Genomic DNA, 19,738 nt, shown 5'->3' with positions numbered 1-19,738 from the left:
AATCTCTTAACAATTGAGTAAAGATCTTTAGAGGAGGAACCATGTCTTAAAATATCTCCTGCCTTCCCCACAGAAATGCAATGCATGGGAGAGTGGTGGAAACATTGTATTTGAAATGCAGAGCAGCTGGGTTTAATTACCACCTGTGTTTTTGTGAGAAAGTCAGCCTCTCAGCCAGCTCCTCATCTGCTAGAAGAAAAAAAAAAAACCAAAAAACAAATCAGGGAGGGGGTGGTTAATAGCAGTCCAGCTTGTTTTTTTTTTTTTTTTTTTTTTTTTTTAGCATTTTTGTCAGAATCAATAGGTAAATAGATGTGAAGATATTATGTAAACTGTAAAAGCTCCACTGCTGGGAGGCAATGATGTTATATGTGGAGCAGAAGGCAACAAGCACTTGTTGATAGACTGGTTTCTTGATTAGGATTTATTCATGGCTCATCTATGGAAGAATTCCTTTCCATTTATCTCAAGAGTTTCTCAAACTCAGCACTACTGGCATTTTGAACCAGCTAATTCCTTGCTGAAAAGTGCATCTTTGGGGGCGGGGGATGCCTGTGCATTGTAGATTGTTCAGAAATCAAACATCCTACTACGTCTATCCTTTAGATGCTGGTAGCAGTCCCCCTCTCCACCCCCCAAGTATAGAGACAACCAAAAACATCTCCAGACATCGCCAAATGTCCCCAGCTAGTGGTGCGGGACAAAATTGTCCCCCAGTTGAGAACCGCGGATTTAACTGAGAGACAAAATCTCACTATATTCTGACAAAGCTCTGTGACTTTTGCATCCCTGACCTGTAAATGATAGCCAATAGTAGTTATCTGGCATTACTCTCTAGAAGGCTCTCTGCTGAACTATTTGCCCGGATTAATTCATTCAGTCCTAGAATAGCAAAGGTTCAAGTAACTTTCACTTTACAGATGAAGACATTGAGGGTTAAAGGATTGAAGCCACTTGCCCAGGTTCAAAGTCAGAATAAAGAGGAGCCTGTGTCTGGATCCAGCTCTGTAGGATTCCAGAGTCTTCGCTTTTAAGCATTCCTGCTGTACTTTGTCACATGAGATAAGATGATCAAACAGCCCCACTCTCTGTTGAACATAAGACAACACTCGCTGAGGTGAACCTGACTTGAGACCTCAGAAGAATAAAAGCACACAGCTATCTAAGGGCTGTGCTTGCCTGCTTGAGCATTATTTACATGAGCTGTGAAACTCGGCACAGCATTGAAAAACCAAGCATGCCTGAAGAAAGGCAGCAAGTCCTAATGTATTCATGCATAATCACCATTTAATTCCATAGAAACCATTTTTTTTTGTAGGGACATTGTATTTTCTTTACAAATATTTTTATATTCTTTTTAGTGATGTGGAAAGAGAGAAAGCTGTCCAAAAGTGGGAAGCAACGTTGGTAAGAGTGGGTCAATAAAAGTACATATTACCTGATAGATACGAGTGCCAAAAGCCTTCCTCTGGGCTCAATAAGCTCAGGACAAATGCTGTTACTCATGAAGCATCTAGGTGGGTATGTTTTGTCAAGTACTTAACAAGTTAATGCCCAGTGTTTTAATGTCTAGGATCTAGGCTCTTTCAAAATACAGAAGCTGCTCATATTATTCCCAATTCCTGGACCCAAAAATGTAGACAGGGTAAGGTTGTGCAATATGTATCAAGTCCCAGAAGCCAAGAGAGGGCAAAGGAAAACTTTAATTACAGAAGGATGTATAACTCAGGTCATTCTACATGTACTGTCAATCATTAATGCCCACTGAAAGAGTAACCTGGATAGCAAAGGTATTTAGTTTCTTGAAAGCTCTGTCGCTCATGGATGATTCCTTCTCAACTGACCACAGACAAGATTGTTAACTGCTCATTTACTACAAGGAAGTGTTTGCATTTCCCTCTGTCTTAGGAGTTGGTTCTGCTCCCCAAAAGCAACCAGAATTCCTAACATCTGTAATTTGATATACATATTTATTTCTTCAATAATCTTGAACCTTAGAAGTATGAAGAGCATTATTTCTACCAATAACAAGAACACACCAGTGACCCCACAGCAGCCAGAAGATCTGGTCCTCATCTGATTCAAGGTTCAGTTTGAGGACATGAAGGCAGAGCATGGTTGGAATTTTGTTCTCAGCTCCCCTAGCCAGTGTCACACATGTCTGGTCAGTCCACACTGCCACCCTCATGCTTGGAGAGACAGGTCCTGGGGAAGCGCCTGGCTGTGAGTCTGCCTCCAGAAGGTGTCTGTGTCAGTTTCCCTGTGCCAGTCGCTGCCTTTCATCTGACTCAGCTGAACAGTCAGATGCAGCAGGCACCTGAATTCTGAAGGATATTGCTGTGAAAGTCAGATTCTTTGTGTTACAAAGGACAGAAACCCAATTCAAATTTGTTTAGGCAAAACTGGGAAGTTATTACCTTTCCTAAATGAAAAACTTTAAGCGTGAATCCTCCCAAACCATCTGCACAGCACTTTTAAGTTATAAAGAATCTTCACATTTATTGGATTGTTAGATAGGTAGGTAGGTAGGTACCAGGTAGGTAGGTAGATAGATAGATAGTCAGATGGATAGATAGATGGGCAGTTAAAAGGTAGGTAGGACAGATCTGAACTTCATTTTCTAGATGCCATTAGACGATGTGCTCAAGGTCTGTCAGCTGGTAAATTGCATAGCGGATTACTAGTTGACCCCAGGTATCGTGAATTCTAAACACTGTGCATTTCCCAGTATAGCACATCTTGAAAGGAAAGTATTAGACAAGATCCTTATCCTCAGGATATTCAATTAATAGTGAACAGAAAAGAAAGAAACTGACATCCTTGAAAGCACTTTTGTGTGAAGAATTGTTTTATGCTTTATTAGTACCACATTTTCTTTTCATAAGAGGAATTCTACAGGATTGTTTTGGGGAACTTCTACTACTAGCATGTGCAAAGTAGAAGAGGACACTGTATTTTGTCAGTCATACTAAATGGACACATGGACCAAGGATCATATTATTGTCATCAGTGTATCACTGTCATGTCGCTATTGCCAGAGGCGATCACGAGCACCTAGGCAGTGACTCCTAGCGAGGGCCTGTGTGCAACCGGAGAGTCTCAAAAGCCAGCACTGCATTTCATTCATCATCATATCCCTCACATTAAGCACAAATTTGGTTGAATTAATGGAGAACAAGTCCTAATGAGTAATAAAATCTGGAGAATGAGTAGAGGGAAAATGGAACTCTAAAGACTTTACGAGGACCGTGACTGTAGATGTTATTCTTTTTGAGAGTGTAATGAAAATGAATCATTTCTTGAACTTCCCATTGGTTATAAATGAAGATTACTAATTGATGAAGGACACATACAAGTTACCCTATTGTTGTGAGGCTGTATAAAGTTTCAACAGAATTAAAATAGAGAGGTACCGCTCCTGCCACCTGCACTATGAATCCCATCCCCCCTCCCACATCAGGGGCTTTTTGCCATCAAATACCCTCTCTTCCCTTGCAGGTTGACTCAACAGAAAATTACACTCATCAGTACCAATATTGAAACAATCCTGGTTCCTCTCTGTGTCCCCCTGGGACTATTGCTCTCTTTCCTTCCTTTCAGAACCAAAGTCTAAACTCATTGTCTCCAATTCTTCATTTTTCATTCATTTTTCATACTGTGACTCGGTTTTCACGCCCTCTATTCTGCCAGTTTCTGATACCATATACTAATTTCAATTTCAGAAGTATTCTTTGCATTCCTTATGTTACTTGACCTCTCTCTGGCAGTTGACAATATAAATTACTCCTACCTTAAAACTCTCTCCTCTGAAGGCCACGTTCCCTGGATTTCCCCTATTTACTCCTTCTCACTTGGATCTTCTCCTTACATGGTCTTCTCCCTCTTAAATGCTTTTATTCTCCCAAGGTTTCATTGTCAATAATCTTAGCTATCTACACACTCTTTTAGAAAGTCTTACCTATTCTTATGCCTTTAATGACTACCAACAATTTAATATCTCCCAAACCTTTTGTCTCCATTCTTGAGCTTTAGATCAATAAATTCACAAACAATTCAACTGTCCAGCAATTCCAACACCACCCAAATCAACTGTGTTGTATTAAAGCTCACCCACCTTCACATCACTGGCTCCCTGGCCCCATGAGTATCAGTAGTACCCATACCGTTGTCCAGGTTGGGAACTTCAGTCATTCCAGACAGTTCTGCCAAATCAGCTCAGTTCTACTTCCCAAATATTTCTTATATTTAGCCCAGTTTTTCCCCATGCTCATTGCCACTCTTGAAATATTTCTCCTGGTTTTTTATTTTAAAAAGCTGCTTATTTGGCCCACCTGTGTATGGCCCACCTACTTACCTGCCATTCCCCATCGCCACCATTAATTCATCTCTAAAACAGCTATCAAAGGCCGTTCTAAAATCGAAGTCTGATCAAGTAATTTCTGTGCCTAAAATGCTTCGTGCTCCCCATTGCCTCCAGGATGAAATCTTAACTATAGCATGTCTGTCATCTAAGGCCCATCATTATCTGGCTCCAGAACATTTTGGCCTCATCTCACAGACACAGTTAATTTACAGCTCTAGTACAACATAGGCCTTGACAGGCACTTATTGAATGAATGAATAAATGAATGAATGGACAAATTCTGAGAAAGATGTCCTTGGATTAAAGAAAAAATGTTAGGTAGTTCTTTATTATCTTCAACAAAAAATTTTTATACAAAGACAAACTCATATACCTCCTTTTGTTTTGAAGTTCACATGTGTCATCCAAAAAAATAGGGTCTTAAATTTTGCTTCTTTTTTTGGGGAAATATATCTTCTAAGGAAGATATTAATAAGATATTTTAGAATACCCCCCAAATATACAAGGAATTCCTGAACTTGTAAATAGGCTATGTTCCAAGAATTCTCTTATATCTTGGTTCTGTGAAATTTGGAATGCATTTTCTCATAGAAACAATGTTTTATATATTTTATTTAATTGAGTTTTAAATTATTTTAAAATAATTTAAAGTAGCATATAATAAACTACACGCCATAAGCTTTTAAAATAATGAAAGAAATTCTATAGCAATATATTTGGCCTATGGAAAGTAATTATGTCATAAATTCCGTAAACCTACACTAACCCAAAACCAAGTAGAAATGCAACTGTGAGAATCCTGTCAGCCAATACAAAATGAAAGGGTGAAAATAATGAGGGTATTTATTTTTTAACTTTTTACCTCTTTAAAGCTTTTTATTTTCTAATAAAGTGATCTATACTAATGCATCAGGAGACACATTCTCTTTGTACTAAATTCCCAGGAGAAATTTTTTTTACATGGAATTTTTTTTTTTTGGCAGAGTCCAAAAAAAAGTTTATTTGAGAACAAGAATGAAAGCTTTTGCACATCTGACAAGGTAGATGTGTTCTGATAATAGACACCATCCATATTTCAGTTCTACCAATATTATCACAAACGGAACGTATTTTTTCTAACAAAGATACGGGCATAAGTAAAGGACTACGACTAAGCAGAATCAAAGGAAAGTTGAGGCCCCAAATCTTATCCCTTAAACGGATTCACGACATAGGATTTAAATTGAACCACCCAGTCTTCTAATGCAACGGTTCTTGACTTGGCTTCTTACCAGAATCCCAGGGACTCCTTGAAAGAATGCCCCCACAATACTAGACTGTACCCGAGTCACAATCTCAGGGGGTAGAACCCAGGCATCAGTACTTTCTTAAGCATCCCAAGTGATTCCAATGTGCAGCCGAGGTGGATCACCACTGCTCCAGAGGCAGGTAACAACCATCAGCCGGTTCGTAGCCCATCCACCCCTGTAAGGAAAGGGCATCCGTGGGCATCGCAGCCTCTCGGTGATCCTGTCACTCACTCTGCTCAAGATCTCCAGACGTTATCGGCTTCGAGGACAATTTGGGGCCTTTCCATGTGCCTTAGTGATTTTTAGAGCAATTTTTAATCAGGCAAATACCAGCAAAGAGAGAAAAGATGGAAAAAGAGAAATTTCCATAAGGCATGATACAAGTAAATAAGTGAAAAAACAATCTTGGGTTTAAAAGTAAAGCATGAGAAGACAAAGCCTGTTAAATTTTATTTATACAAAAGAATAAAAATATCTATTTTAAAAAGACTGATTTAAACTTATGTTTTTCAGCTTTTCCTGTTCCTTGAACATGAAACTGCTTCCAACTCAGAAAGATTTAAGATAGGTAAATATTAAATAAACATTCTTTACCTTCCCCCTGCAGAAAAACAAAAAGCCAAGTCCCCATTTTACTTATGGTAAACCAGATTGTTTTCAGTTAAGAGTATTGGCAACTGCACGAAACAGATGATCAAATATGTCAGCAGGAAGATATGAGCTGTACAATGGCATTACAAAAAGTCCCAGAAGAAAATAAGATGGTAAAAACAATAATAGAAAAATGATAAAACACGAACAAAATAAGAAAACACCAGATATTTACAGCCTCCCTCTGAAATGTGACCTGCATTCTAGTTTCAGCATGAAGGAAGCCCAGAGAACACTGCTTGATGCGTATCACGGACGAAGCTGGTGCCAGCCAGTTTTAGGGGGGAAACATTCATTCTAAGAAGGGAGAAGCGCACGGTTAGCAACTTGCTGGGATTATAACCATGTCTCGGGCCTTTCTGCAGTTCTGTTACTAAAAATGACACAAAGTAAATGATCCGATGTGGTCTTACAGAAATGACTTGTTTGTCACATTTCAGAAGAAAATACTCAGAGTCACAGGCGCCGGGTCTGGGGAAGCAGCGGTGGACGGTCACGCACTCGGGTGAGGGAAGCTTCTCTCTGCGAGGTCGGAGGAAGGGGGCAGGGCTCTACGGGCCGGGGAGCTCGGGCACTAGCAGTCTTCTAATAGTCAGCTCGTGGTTTTTTGTTTAACTTCAGATCAATCCTGTGCCGGTTTTTATTCTTTCGTTTTTTGTGGCTGCTGTGATGACTCCCTGAGGAAGTAGAAGCAGCAGCCTTCTGAGGTTTCACTCCCTGCACAGATCCATCCAGATCCTCGGGGTCCTCCTGGCTGGGCTCATTTTCCTGATTGTGGAAGTCTGGAGAAGTATCACTTTCCGTCCCACTTCCTGGCTCTCTCTTTTCAATGAGCTGGTCCTGAACTCCTGCCAATGCGCTTACTGCAGCTGCTGAAGTCACTGAGGATTTACTGAAGAGCCGCTCCGCTTCCTTGAACTTCCGGTTCCTCCGATCGTTCTTGCTGTTGGAGTTTTTTTGGTTGGTCAGATACCGATCCCAGCCACGAATAATATTGCCATACATCTGAGTGTCTTCCAGGTAGCTTCCTTCAAAAGCATAGATCTGTCTCTCCAAATTTGCCAGTGTTTCCGCCAGCTCCTGCTTCCTCTTCAAGAGCTCCGCCAGCTCCCGCCGGGTGTCCGGGATCTGCGGCGGCGCCGCCTTGTTGTGCATCGCCATGTTGGGCTGAGGCGCTTTACATGGAATCTTATACAAGGAATGTTTAATAAACTATTAGGCAAAGATGGTTTAAAAGAAAAAGTAAGAATATCACACATATGACCCATTCTTAGAGCAACCACTGCTGAAACTAAGCATATTTAATCATGTTCCTATGAAGGCATTTCTGTAAGTAATTCAAGTAACATATACCCATCTCTCTGATACTCTAACTAATATGGAATTACATCTAGTCATAGCCAGCATACATCACTTAGACTGTGTATACATGCATTATCTCATTCAGTCTTCACAAAAACCCTACAAGGTTCGGACAATCATAACCATTCCTGTGTCACAGAGGAGAAAACTGAGGCAAAGAAGTGAATGACTAGCCAAGCTCACACAGCTACAGTAACATTCCCCTTAACATTTGTGCTCGCTCAGATATTCATATTCTTACTCAAGATTTTCAAAGCAGTTAAATAGAACAGTGTTTGAGTTTACACTTTCTGTTGACCTTAAAATGATTTGGGCCGCTTCTCTCTTTCCGATGTTATCCTGCTCTATTATCCTTCTTGTTCACCGAATTTCTTTCTGTGCCTCTAACCAATCAAACTTGTCCCCCACATTTCACACTTGAAAAAACCCTTTACCTAGAAAATATTTTTTCTGTTACCTCTACCTAGAACACATTTCCCCAAAATCTTTGTGTGACTTATGCTTTCATATAATTCAGGTCTCAGCTCAAGAGTCCAGTGAGTTCCTCCTTGGCCACGCAATATAGAGAAACCTACTGAGATACTCTCTAATGCATCACTAGATTTTATTTTCAATCTTTTTTTTATTAGTATTGTATTTATTCTCATCTCCTAACCTCTAGAACTGTGCTAATAGAAATATAATTGTGAATCATAAACGCAAGCCACATTTATCATTTTAAACTTTTGTTTCCTCACTAAAAAAAGTAAAAAAAATTAATTTTAGTAGTATATTTTATTTAATTCAGTATATCTCAAATATTACCATTTCAATAGAAACCAATAAAAATATAATGAGATATTTCATATTCCTTTTTTCATGCTAAGTAGTCAAAATCCAGGGTTTATTTTACACTGGCAACATACTGAAATTCGAATGAGCCACACTTCAGGTACTCAGTGGCCACATGTCAAGTGTTCAGTAGCTTCAGGTGGCTGGTGGCTACCATGGAGGACAGTATAACTTAAAACTCCTCTTCGCGGGTGTATGCCTAGAACCTAAATTAGCATAATAGTGCCTGGCTCTTTGAGTGTACATTAATATGGAATGAGTAAATGAATGTTGAATGTGTGAAATATAAGTATTTTCTGTCTTGAAAAAAGATTGAAAAAAGACCCATATTCTGTTAATGCCTAATTTGCACATGACAAAGATGACATTTTCTTGTATAATTTTAGGTGAATCAGGTCAAATTTATTTACCATTCAGGTTTTTAACATAGGGAACAAATTTGTGATGCAAGATAGCTGGACTCCATCACACAGATACATCTCTTACCCCTTACTACGATCCTCCAAAAGGTACCTACATCCTGACCCCTGGAACCTGTAAATGTTATATAGGAAAAAAAAAAAAAGACTTTGCAGCTGTGATTAAGCTAAAGATCTTGAGATGGAGAAATTACCCTGAACTATCAAGGTAGACCTAAATATAATCACGTGTATCCTTATAATAGGGAGGCAAAGAGAAATTTGACCACAAAAGAGAAGGTATTGGGACTATGGAGGAGGCAGAGATAGAAGTGATGTAGCCGCAAACCATGGAATGCCAGCAGCCACCAGAGGCTACAAGGGGCAAGGAACTGAATTTCCCCTGGAGCCTCCAGAGGCAGCCCTGCTGACACCTTGATTCAGCCAGTGAGACTGATTTTAGATTTCTGGCTCCCAGAACTGTGCAAGAGTACATGTGTATTGTTTTGAAGTAACCGGGTTTGTGGTAATTTGTTACAGCTGCCATAGGAAACTAACTTTACTGATTCATCAAGTCATCTCCATGTTAAATACACTTCTCTGATAGCTTGCAAAAATAGCCACACTATGCACTCGCCTCTGTATCCATGTCCCTTTGCAATGTGAATTAGCAGATCCTCTTGTTAAGGGATAGGGTAGGTTTCTCCACACTATCTGTTGCTTTGGCCAATGGAATGCCATGAAAGCAACATTCTGCCAGCTCCTAGTCTAGTCTCAGGATAGCTTGCAAACTTTCTTCCTCTCACCTGGAACTCTCTGCGCTTCCATGTGAATAAGCCTAGTCTAGCCTACTGGATGCAAGAGATGAGTGACCCAGGTGTCCCCCATTGTCCAACCTGACAATGAACCATCTGCTGAAGCGTGAGTGAGGTTGTCTTCGGACAGCCAGCTCCCAGTTGACCTGCCAGTCACTGACTGCAGATAAATGAGCAACTTCCACAGAGACCAAAATAACTGCCTCGCTGAGCCTAGCCCAGATGGCCAGCGATAGAATTGTAAGCTCAATAAATTGTTGTTGTTTAAAGCTACTAACTGTCGGGGTAGCTTGTTGTGCAGCAATAAATAACTGATGTACTCTCATAAAGCAAATTCCTTCTACATGTGTTCAGCTCTCCTATACAGATTCAGAGGGGTCTGCCAAAAAAGGACAGCTTGTAGTCTCACTTGGGGACAGTGCCAACTATTCCATTTTCTACAGGAACTCTACAGAGCACAATTTTCTACAGAAGCAACATTTCGTCATGTTGAGTATCTCAGTGAATACTTCGCTAAGGCCAACTGCTCATCACATATCACAGTGAAGAAAGTACAGACCTAGAATTGCAAGGTAGATACAAGCACATAGCTGATCTAAACATTTATTAAATATCTTGTTTCCCACCAAATACAGTTTTGAGTGATGCTAAGTCCTTTTTGCCCAGGAAAGATGAATCAGTTACAAAATATACTTCTGTTAACTATAAGAACTAACCTGTTGAATAGTTAGTCTGGTCAACTTGAATTCCTGAACAACAGCTGACAAAAAATCATGATTCTAATTTGGCACAGTTGATATGAAGTTTCACTTTCTGATGGTAATTAGCCACTAAATTTAGTTAGTTCTTACTCTTAGTCCTGAATAGGAATAAAGCCATGCTAGAAGAGAATAGAGGATTTGTAGTCTCCCTGTTTGCTAAGGCAGGAACTCAGTTTATCTGGGTGATAGTCACATAAGTGACTAAGAGATGCCAGGACATGACCTGGTAACAATGTTTAAAATCGGGATCCAAGGAAACACTTCAGAAATTGGCACTTGACTAGCAGTCCAGGCTGCAGACTGTCCCTACAGCTTGATAAAATACCTACGAAGGCAAAGGAAAGACAACAATTGATGACAATGAAAACTAAAACTGACAGTGATACTACCACCAGAAACAGAGAGAAGTCCATTCCCTACAGGAACTAGGGAGGCGAATTGTAAATCATAATAGCAGCCACTTTTTAAAAAAAATTTTTTAAATTGAAGTACAGTTACAGCGTGTCAGTTTCTGGTGTATAGCACAATGGCCCAGTCATGCATATACATATATATATATTCATTTTCATATTCTTTTTCATTAAAGGTTATTACAAGATGTTGAACATAGTTCCCTGTGCTGTACAGAAGAAACTTTTTAAATCTATTTTTATATATAGTGGCTAACATTTGTAAATCTCAAACTCCCATACTTATCCCTTCCCATCCCCTTTCCCTGGTAACCATAAGATCGTTTACTATGTCTGTGAGTCTATGTCTGTTTTGTAGATGAGTTCATACTGTCCTTTTTTCTTTCTTTCTTTCTTTTGATTCCACTTATGAGTGATATCATATGGTATTTTTCTTTCTCTTTCTGACTTAATTAACTTAGAATGATGATCTCTAGGTCCATCCATGTTGCTGCAAATGGCATTATTTTATTCTTTTTTATGGCTGAGTAGTATTCCATTGTATAAATATACCACTACTTCTTCATCCAGTCATCTGTTAATGGACATTTAGGTTGCTTCCATGTCTTGGCTATTGTATACAGTGTAGCAGCTACTTAAAATAGAGAAAATTGACAACTTGAAAGAATATAGGAGGAACTTTCTTTTATCCTTCACTGTAGATCATGCAGATCAAAAATGTAGCATCAGTACTAGCCAGAACACAGGGCAAAGGATCCCACCCAGGACAAAAAAAAACCTTCAGAGGAAGACAGCATACTCTACCCCAGTCTGGTCCTTATTACTACCTTATTTCTTTGGAGAATAAAATTCCCAAAACACAAAAAGTAAGTGGTGTGTGTGTGTGTGTGTGTGTAGAAAGAGGAGGAAGATATGGTGGTGACAATAGATGTCTTGCATGCTTACAAAAACAGATTCAACAACTTAAGGCACTATGAGCAAAAGTGAAAATAGGAACAATATGTGAATCAACCATGGGAACCCTAATTTTGCTTTTACTCTGTTGGTTCAAAGTATCAAACAACAGATACTTTGAGTGGCATAGAATCCATCTCAATCCAGCCAACCTACAGCATGTAAATAGTTTAGGACTAGTGAACATTTATCTGCTCCCTAACTGGAAGTGGTTTATGACAAATTCTTTGGCACAAGGGAAATTCTTATCACAATAAAAGAAAAAGAAAACTTCTGTATTTTCAGTAAAATAAAAGAAGATAAGAAACTTCTGAATAAGGAGTAAAATTCAACAAGAATGATATAATAAATGTGAAAACAGAATTGGAATCAGGTAATATATACATGACATTAGAAATGAAAAATCTGACTTAAAATAGAAAGCTGTAATAAAATGTAATCACTAGCACAACTGAGACAAATAGAAGATACTGAATTAGTGACTAAGGTCAAAATTTAGAAATTTCTTCTAAAAATGAAAAGAAAAAATGACAAAAGTAAAAATAATAAAGTCCAAAGAACAGAAAATCAATAAATGGATAAATTGGTATTTTGAAGAACCCTGAAGCAAAAGAGCAAAATCCTGATTGAAAATGTAATGGAAGAAAATTTTACTGACTGAAATGAAGACCTAAGTCTTCAAATTTAAAGAATTTGCTTTGTATTATAAAAATAATGAAAAGAGGTCCAAAACAAAACATATTATAGGAAATTTTTATTATGAAGATGAATAAATCTCTATAAGTAGTTATTTAGAAAAAATAGATTTATAACAATGGAATAAAATAATTTTGTCTTCAGGGTTCTCTGCAATATTACTTTAAGACAATAGTGTCATATTTATAAAGTTTTGAGAGGCAAAGCTTATATCAGCCAAGGACTCATTTATATCTGGAGATAACACGGAGGAAAATAAGAAAATATAGAAACTACATTAATAATATTTGCAGCATATGGATGCTCTTTGTTTTTGTTTTTGTTTTGTCATTCTCTGCTTTATCTGAATTTTTCACAATGCACAACAAAGCTACATAGACAAAATTCTTGAGAGAATCCAGAAAATCTCTCAGAATTTCTTCAAGCTTTATTTAGTGCCTCATGTATTTTGTAAAATCTACTTTTTCTAAATTATCAGCATTTAGACTTGAGTTTTAAAACTCTCTTATTAAAAATAAAAAAGATTAGACTAAGAAACAACCCATAATTTAAAAAATAGACACTTGGTAAATAATGAAGAAATCATATAAAAACTTATAAAATGTTTCTCAAGATGACCCATAGAGGCAAATTTATTACTATAATTTATTATTTAATAAAAGAACAATAAACTATTACATTCAAGACATTAGAACATAGAAAAGAAAAAACAAATTAACAGCAAATTCAAATTCTTTGAAAAATAATAATAGACTAATTTCTCATGAATATAATAAAAGTAGTACACAAATGGACAAAGTTAGAATGTAAAGGAGATATTATTATAATTATGGAGAATTTTTTAAACTATAGTATACCAAGTACAACTCTGTACTGGTTGCTTATAAAATCTTGACAAAGTGAATTATTTTCTTGAAAATGCTGTTTCAAATCATAGAAGAGTCTAGACCCATTTCATCTTATGATTCTGGCATAACTTTCATAGTATAACTGTCAGTTTGTGAGCAGTTGTTGTGAGTCACCAATAAATATGTGTGTCCCCAGAATTCCTCTCTGTTATATCATCCTCTGGTCTCATATACCCAAAATTTATATTCATTAATAGCTATATCAAAACCAAGCTCATCATTGATACTTATTATAATCCATTTAGAAAAAATAGATAAGATATTCTAAAACTGGATTTTGATAATGGTTTCACAATGGTATACATTTACTAAAACTCATTGAATACTACAGTTCAAATGATTCACTTTTAGGGTATGTAAATTATATCTCAATATATAGTCTGCCTAAGAGAATCAAGCTAAGTAAACAAACTGCTTTCTTTTTAAAATAAAATTATTCGAGTGTCTGTATGTGTTAGGCTGCCTGTGCTGCCGTAACAAAAGACCACAGACTGGCGGCATACACAGCGAGTTTATTTCCTCCCAGTTCTGGAGGCTAGAAACTCAAGATCAGGATTTGACTGGGTTAGTCTCTGGTGAGACCTTTATTCCTGGTTTGCAGATGGCCATCCATGTTCTGTCTGTGTCCCCACATGTTCTTTCCTCTGTGTAAACAGAGGAAGAGAAAGAGAGAGCTCTGGTGTTTCTTCCTCTCCTTGCAAGGACACCAGTCCTATCAGATTAGGGCCCCACCCTTGGGACCTCATTTAACCTTAATTACCTCCCTAAAGATCTTCTTTCCAAAAACAGTCCCATTGCAGGCTAGAGTTTCAACATATGAATTTGGCAGCAGAGGAAGGACACAATTCAGTCCATTATACTAGGAAACTTCCTCTGATTTTTGCTTAAAGTTCTATTTTGCATTATAGTCTTTTCTGCCTTCCCAGTGATCTTTACCAAACTAAGAGATATGATGGACAGTCCCACTAAACCGTGAGGCAGCTGGGACGCCTGGCAATGATTTCATAGTATTTGTTTAGCAGAGAATATCCGAAATTACTATGAGTCGTCTTTTTACAAAAATTGACTCATCACAAGACCCTCTTGCCACTTCAGTTTTCTCAACCCCCAGATCTTAACATGGAAGTAAGGGGTAGATTTATATTTAGCAATAGTTGTATTACAGAAAGAAAAATAATTAGAAAGAAATGGCCACTAACATTAGATGTTTTCTATCTCAGAAATTAACATAATTAAAGAATTATTTATTAAATAATAATATTGACCTTGTCAATAGGTACCAAGGGCCTTAAAGTTCATTGACTTTATAATTCTGCTTTTCAGAATTTCTCCTAAATATATCATCAGAAATTTGCCCATAAATGTATGTCAAGTTGTCCATTTTAGCATTATATGTAACAAAAAAATGTATCAGCAAACTAAATAAAGAAATGTTGTGTATCTATTTTATGTATAGTAGTTAGTACCTATAAATCTCAAACTCCTAATTTATCCCTTCCCACCCCCTTCCCCTCTCCGAGATTTGCAGATACTAACTTCTGTATCTACTTTCTGTATATAAAATAGATAAACAAGTTTATACTGTATAGCACAGGGAACTATATTCAATATTTTGAAGTAACTTATGGTTAAAAGAAAATGAAAACAAATATCGATATATTTCTATATGACAGAGGCATTGTGCTGTACACCAGAAATTGACACAACATTGTAAACTGACTATACTTCAATAAAAATATATTTTTTAAAAATATAAATAAATAAAAATACATTATGCAACATAAAAATAAAATAAAAAAAATAATTCAATAAATAAATGAATAAGGAAATGGTTAAGTAAATTGTGATATATTCCTACCAATAAGTATTAAATAACCATTAAATTTAATAATTGCCTGAAAATTTTACATGGGATGAGAACGTATTCACAAAATAGTGTAAAAATTTTATGTATGGAGGTTGTTGGTTAAGCAATTCAGGATGCTGAGAATTAATAAAGGAAAATGCATTTTTCCCATTTTTCTGCATTTCTTGTATAAAATGTATTTTTAGATAACACCATATTGATGAATGAAAGGTTCTTCATTGAAGAATTCTAACAAATGCAAAAAGAATGTTAGAATTAGAAATGGCCATATTGCAGCTGAAAGAGATGAAGGAAGGAAGGAAAGAAGGAAGGAGGGAAGGAGGGAAGGAAGGAGGAGAAAGGAGATGAGGGAAAGGAAAGAAAGAGGAAAAAGAGCTCATAATAAATGGATGGTAAAACCATTAAGGGAACTTGAGAAATGAGTGGGTCAGGCTGACACCACAAAAACCAACTGATCAAGTCCAGCATCATTAAAAATGTAACAGTCAAGACATACACCTCATGAAGTAGTATAATAGGGAGTGCACAGTCCCACCTTGAAGTATTCCTGCCAGAAGATAAATAATAACGTATAAAATTGGACCTAAGTCCAATCAAGAATCTAGACCACTCTTTCTCCCAGACTCCTTTGTCAGCCACTGTTCTGCTGGATGTAGTCAATGAGACATCTAATGGGAAGTTCTGATCAGACTTGGGGAAGGAAGACAGAAGGGAGGCTATTTCTCCTTCTCTGCCTTGGGGATTATTGCTGGTAGCAGATGTATCTCCTCCTTGACTCCAGCTACCACTAAATAAACCCGTCCTGGTTCCAGCTTCCTTCAGGTAACCCTGACCACTGGGCTCTGATAACATCACCTCCTCCCTTGGTTTCTTCAGTGGTTACTAATCTCATGCATGATGATATCTGTTTTCCTGATTGGGCTGTGACCAATTCAGTAATTCTTTTGAGTTGATCTACAGAACTTCTTGGAGGAAGAGATAGTTGGCACTTAGCCTGTGATTCTTCTGAATGATCAGCTTTAGTGATTGTCTTTTTTTTTAATCTAAGTTTATTAAATTTTCTGATGAGACAGTGTCTATTGGTCAAGGATTTCATTTGACATGTGAAAGGGAATTTTTTTTTTATTGGGATAATATAAAGGCTTCTGTAAGTGCTTAATTAGGAGACAAACGACAGCCATCCTCCTCTGTTTAAGATGGTGGTTCTCAACATGGTTCTCCATCAGAATGGTATAGAGTCTTAAAAATCACTCACACCCAGGAGATTCTGATGTAAATAGTCTAGAATGAGTAATTTTTATTTATTTATTTATTCTAAAATATGGAACACTTCACGACTTTGCGTGTCATCCTTGTGCAGGGGCCATGCTAATCTTCTCTGTATAGAATGAGTAATTTTTAGAGCAGACATTTTTAGATTCACTCAGTTTAGATCCACAAGGAATGACAATTTCAGGTGCAGTTTGCTCCAGCTCCATTTCTCTGCAATCCTCTTCCTTATATCAAGTTTGACTTCAGACTTCATATTTCTCATTGTAGCAAAATGGCTGCAGCACTATCAGGCCTCACGTCTGCATCCCATATCATCCAGAGAAAGACAACATATCTCTCCAGATAAATTCTGAAGAAAAACAAGGATTCTTCTTTTCTAGAAATCCCTGGAAGACATATCCTGGTTTTTCTTAAGCCCATTTTGGTTCATGAAACTTAATCCTTGTGGTCAGGAGAATGAACTGGGCTTCAGTCAGTCAGGGCCCATCCCTAGAACTAGGGATGAAGTTGCCTTCTCCTGAGACAATGAAAACTAAGTTACTGTTGCCATGGGAAAAGGCAATGAATGCCAAGAAGCTGAGAACAGCAAGTGTCTGCTACACACAGAGGAAGGAGAGTGTTTTAAAATTGATAAGAAAATAATTGTTCAGATGTTTTCCTTTAAATCAGAGCCTCTAGGAGTTTATCTAGTGAACATTCATGGCAGCCAATGGAGATCAGATGGACATTATAAAGACTCAATCATTTAGTCAGTTTACTATCCAGGTTAATACTACTAGTTGAAAATTTTATTTGTTCTTCAGCTTAAAATAATTTTTATTCTTAGTTATATATTATATAATTTAATACCCATAAGGGACCACTGTTTGGAGACAGAAAGACATACATATTGACGTGTGTTGTTCATGTTCACCCAGCATCTTCTGATGATAACACCATTTTCTTCTGGGAGAGCATCAGCACCTCTTTCCTAGTGGGTACAATATAAGTGGGGCATCCCCCTCTAACCATAGCCACGCAGTGAGCATGTTATCCAGAGTAGGCCAATCCAATTGCTTTTCCTGGGACAGGAAACAATGACAGCTGATTCACCTCTGTGATAATACTTTAACAGGAGTATTAAATTAGCTACTGCTCACAAAACCTAACAGCTTTGCAGGTTCTTGCTGTTTCTGACCTGGCCCTTGAGGTTCCTTTGATGTGTGCATCACCCACGGCCTTCCCGTCAATTCTCTTTTTGCTTGATTTTTCAAGAATAGTTTTCTATGGTTTGCAACATATAATCCTGATACGAAACATAAAATGATCATTCTGAACATTTCCTTCAGGATAATCAACACTGAATTTGTAAACTGCATGTCTGATCAACCTTGTTTTATGCAGTGCATTGGTGTACTTCTAGTACTTTAAGAATCATTGTTGAAAAGGAAATATAATAACATTTTACCCAAACTGACTTATAATTTGTTAGGAATAAAGGCCTTCTAAACTCTCAATATGTTATTTGTGGATAAGTGTTTGGCATAGCAGTCTGAAGCCTTCTCTTTTATCCAACCACTTAGAAAGAAACAAAAAAAATTAGGAAAATAAGCTAGCTCCTTTTTTAAGCAAGTGGTAAAAATTCTAAGCATAGCTACAAAAGTGGTTTTTTGCCAAGGTTTGATAAATAATAGGCTGTTACATTTTAGTATGTTTTAATGTATATGTAATTTTAAATGAAACATGTATTATTTTAATTGGTTAATCAACAAATGATGCTTTTTCTCATACAATAAAATTCAAGAAAATTAAGCTTTTTCTTACTAAGTCATGGGGGTGTAATGTACAGCATAGCAACTGAAGTTAGTAATACTGTGTTGCATATTTGAAAGTTGCTATGAGAGTTGATCTTAAAAGTTCTTATCACAAGACAAAAAATCTATAACTGCTTATGGTGATGGATGTTACACATACTTATTGTGGTCATCATTTTACAATATATACAAATAAATTTGATATATTGCATACTTTTTAATCAAATAACTGAAATTATTTACCTGGTCATTTTAGATTTACAAAGAGGAAAGGAATTTATACCCTGGATACAGTTACTGGTACATGCTCAGTCCATTTCAGCTGATCAGCTGGCTGGTTAAAGGTCTCCCTCTCTCAGACAGCCCATGCAGCACAATGGAAAGGCTCTGAACTGCAAGCCAGAAGATTGGGTATCAGCTCTGCAGTGTCCCTGGGAAAATCTCTCAGTCTTTATCACTCTCAGTTTTTTCATCTAGAAAAGAGGATAAAAATATCTTCTGGATTACTAAGAGAATAAGAGAAGACAGTACATGTGAAAGCATTTTGTAAATGCAAGGAATTCATGTTGTAATTTTACTTAACTAGTAATTGATATTCTCTTGCTTTAAAGCTCCATTTTCAGAAACTAAGGCAATTAGTTATGGCAGTTCATTTATCTCCCAAAGCTAATTTTGACATAAAAACATCAAGTTCAAAGTCCCAAACCATGTGTCCTGTCCTTAGGCCTGAAAATTGTTCAGTGTTTCATAAAGCCAAGGTCAGTCAGCTGGTGCCTCAGGATGGTATCAGCTCACTGATGATACTCAGCTTTAGCTGGAGACCAGTTTTCCTCTGACCTCAATACTACAGTGTTTCAAGTGTCACATGTTAAAAGCCTGCAGGCTGGTTGATAAGGAAAATGAGGCAGGGTGCAAACACCTGGGGCTCAGCTACCCTAGTGAAGTTATGTCACTGTGAGGAGTTGGGAGGCATTTCAGCCAAGGTTCTCATGTTTATTTAAATTGACTTTAGCCTTAAGGGAAACTATTAACCCATTTAAGGAGCAACCAAGTTAGAGTAGCACTGTAGTCAGTGATCAAAAGAGCCTACCAGCTACCTACTGCACAAATGAATATATTGTCACTTTGTCACCCAGATATTCAATCTGGGAGAAGTTACTTCCCAGAAAGTGATAGCATCATCTTACGTTCATCTGGTCCTTGGTGGATGAAGGGGTACAGCTCTACGGGAACACAACTGATAGAGTGGAACCTGCTTGAACATTGGCGTCATGGCAGCATTCTCATTGCCAGGAGTTAAAATTTCAGCCTTCGGTTTTCAGATATTGACACAGCAAGAAAGATTGCTATACATGAGCTGTTGCTTTT

The 19,738-nt window shown here is 37.4% G+C and overlaps 1 protein-coding gene and 1 pseudogene across 1 annotated transcript; both read right to left on the bottom strand.

Moving 5' to 3' along the window:
• Positions 1–6,095: 6,095 nt before the first annotated feature.
• Positions 6,096–7,472, bottom strand: LOC102526940 (chromatin modification-related protein MEAF6). Its single transcript, XM_006219502.3, has one exon. The coding sequence runs from the start codon at positions 7,462–7,464 to the stop codon at positions 6,889–6,891; it is 576 nt and encodes a 191-aa protein (XP_006219564.2). The 5' UTR covers positions 7,465–7,472; the 3' UTR covers positions 6,096–6,888.
• Positions 7,473–16,620: 9,148 nt separating this feature from the next.
• On the bottom strand, positions 16,621–16,692 carry LOC140689370 (U6 spliceosomal RNA; annotated as a pseudogene).
• Between the last annotated feature and the right edge of the window lie 3,046 nt (positions 16,693–19,738).

Source organism: Vicugna pacos, chromosome 25 (genome assembly GCF_048564905.1).
Source record: "Vicugna pacos chromosome 25, VicPac4, whole genome shotgun sequence".
NCBI classification, from domain to species: domain Eukaryota; kingdom Metazoa; phylum Chordata; class Mammalia; order Artiodactyla; family Camelidae; genus Vicugna; species Vicugna pacos.
The sequence above is the reverse complement of the archived record's forward strand: the minus strand, read 5'-3'. Positions and strand labels throughout refer to the sequence as shown.

Bases quoted from the DNA above. Each gene is read 5' to 3' on its own strand.
- LOC102526940 (XM_006219502.3), bottom strand. From the start codon at position 7,464: ATGGCGATGCACAACAAGGCGGCGCCGCCGCAGATCCCGGACACCCGG.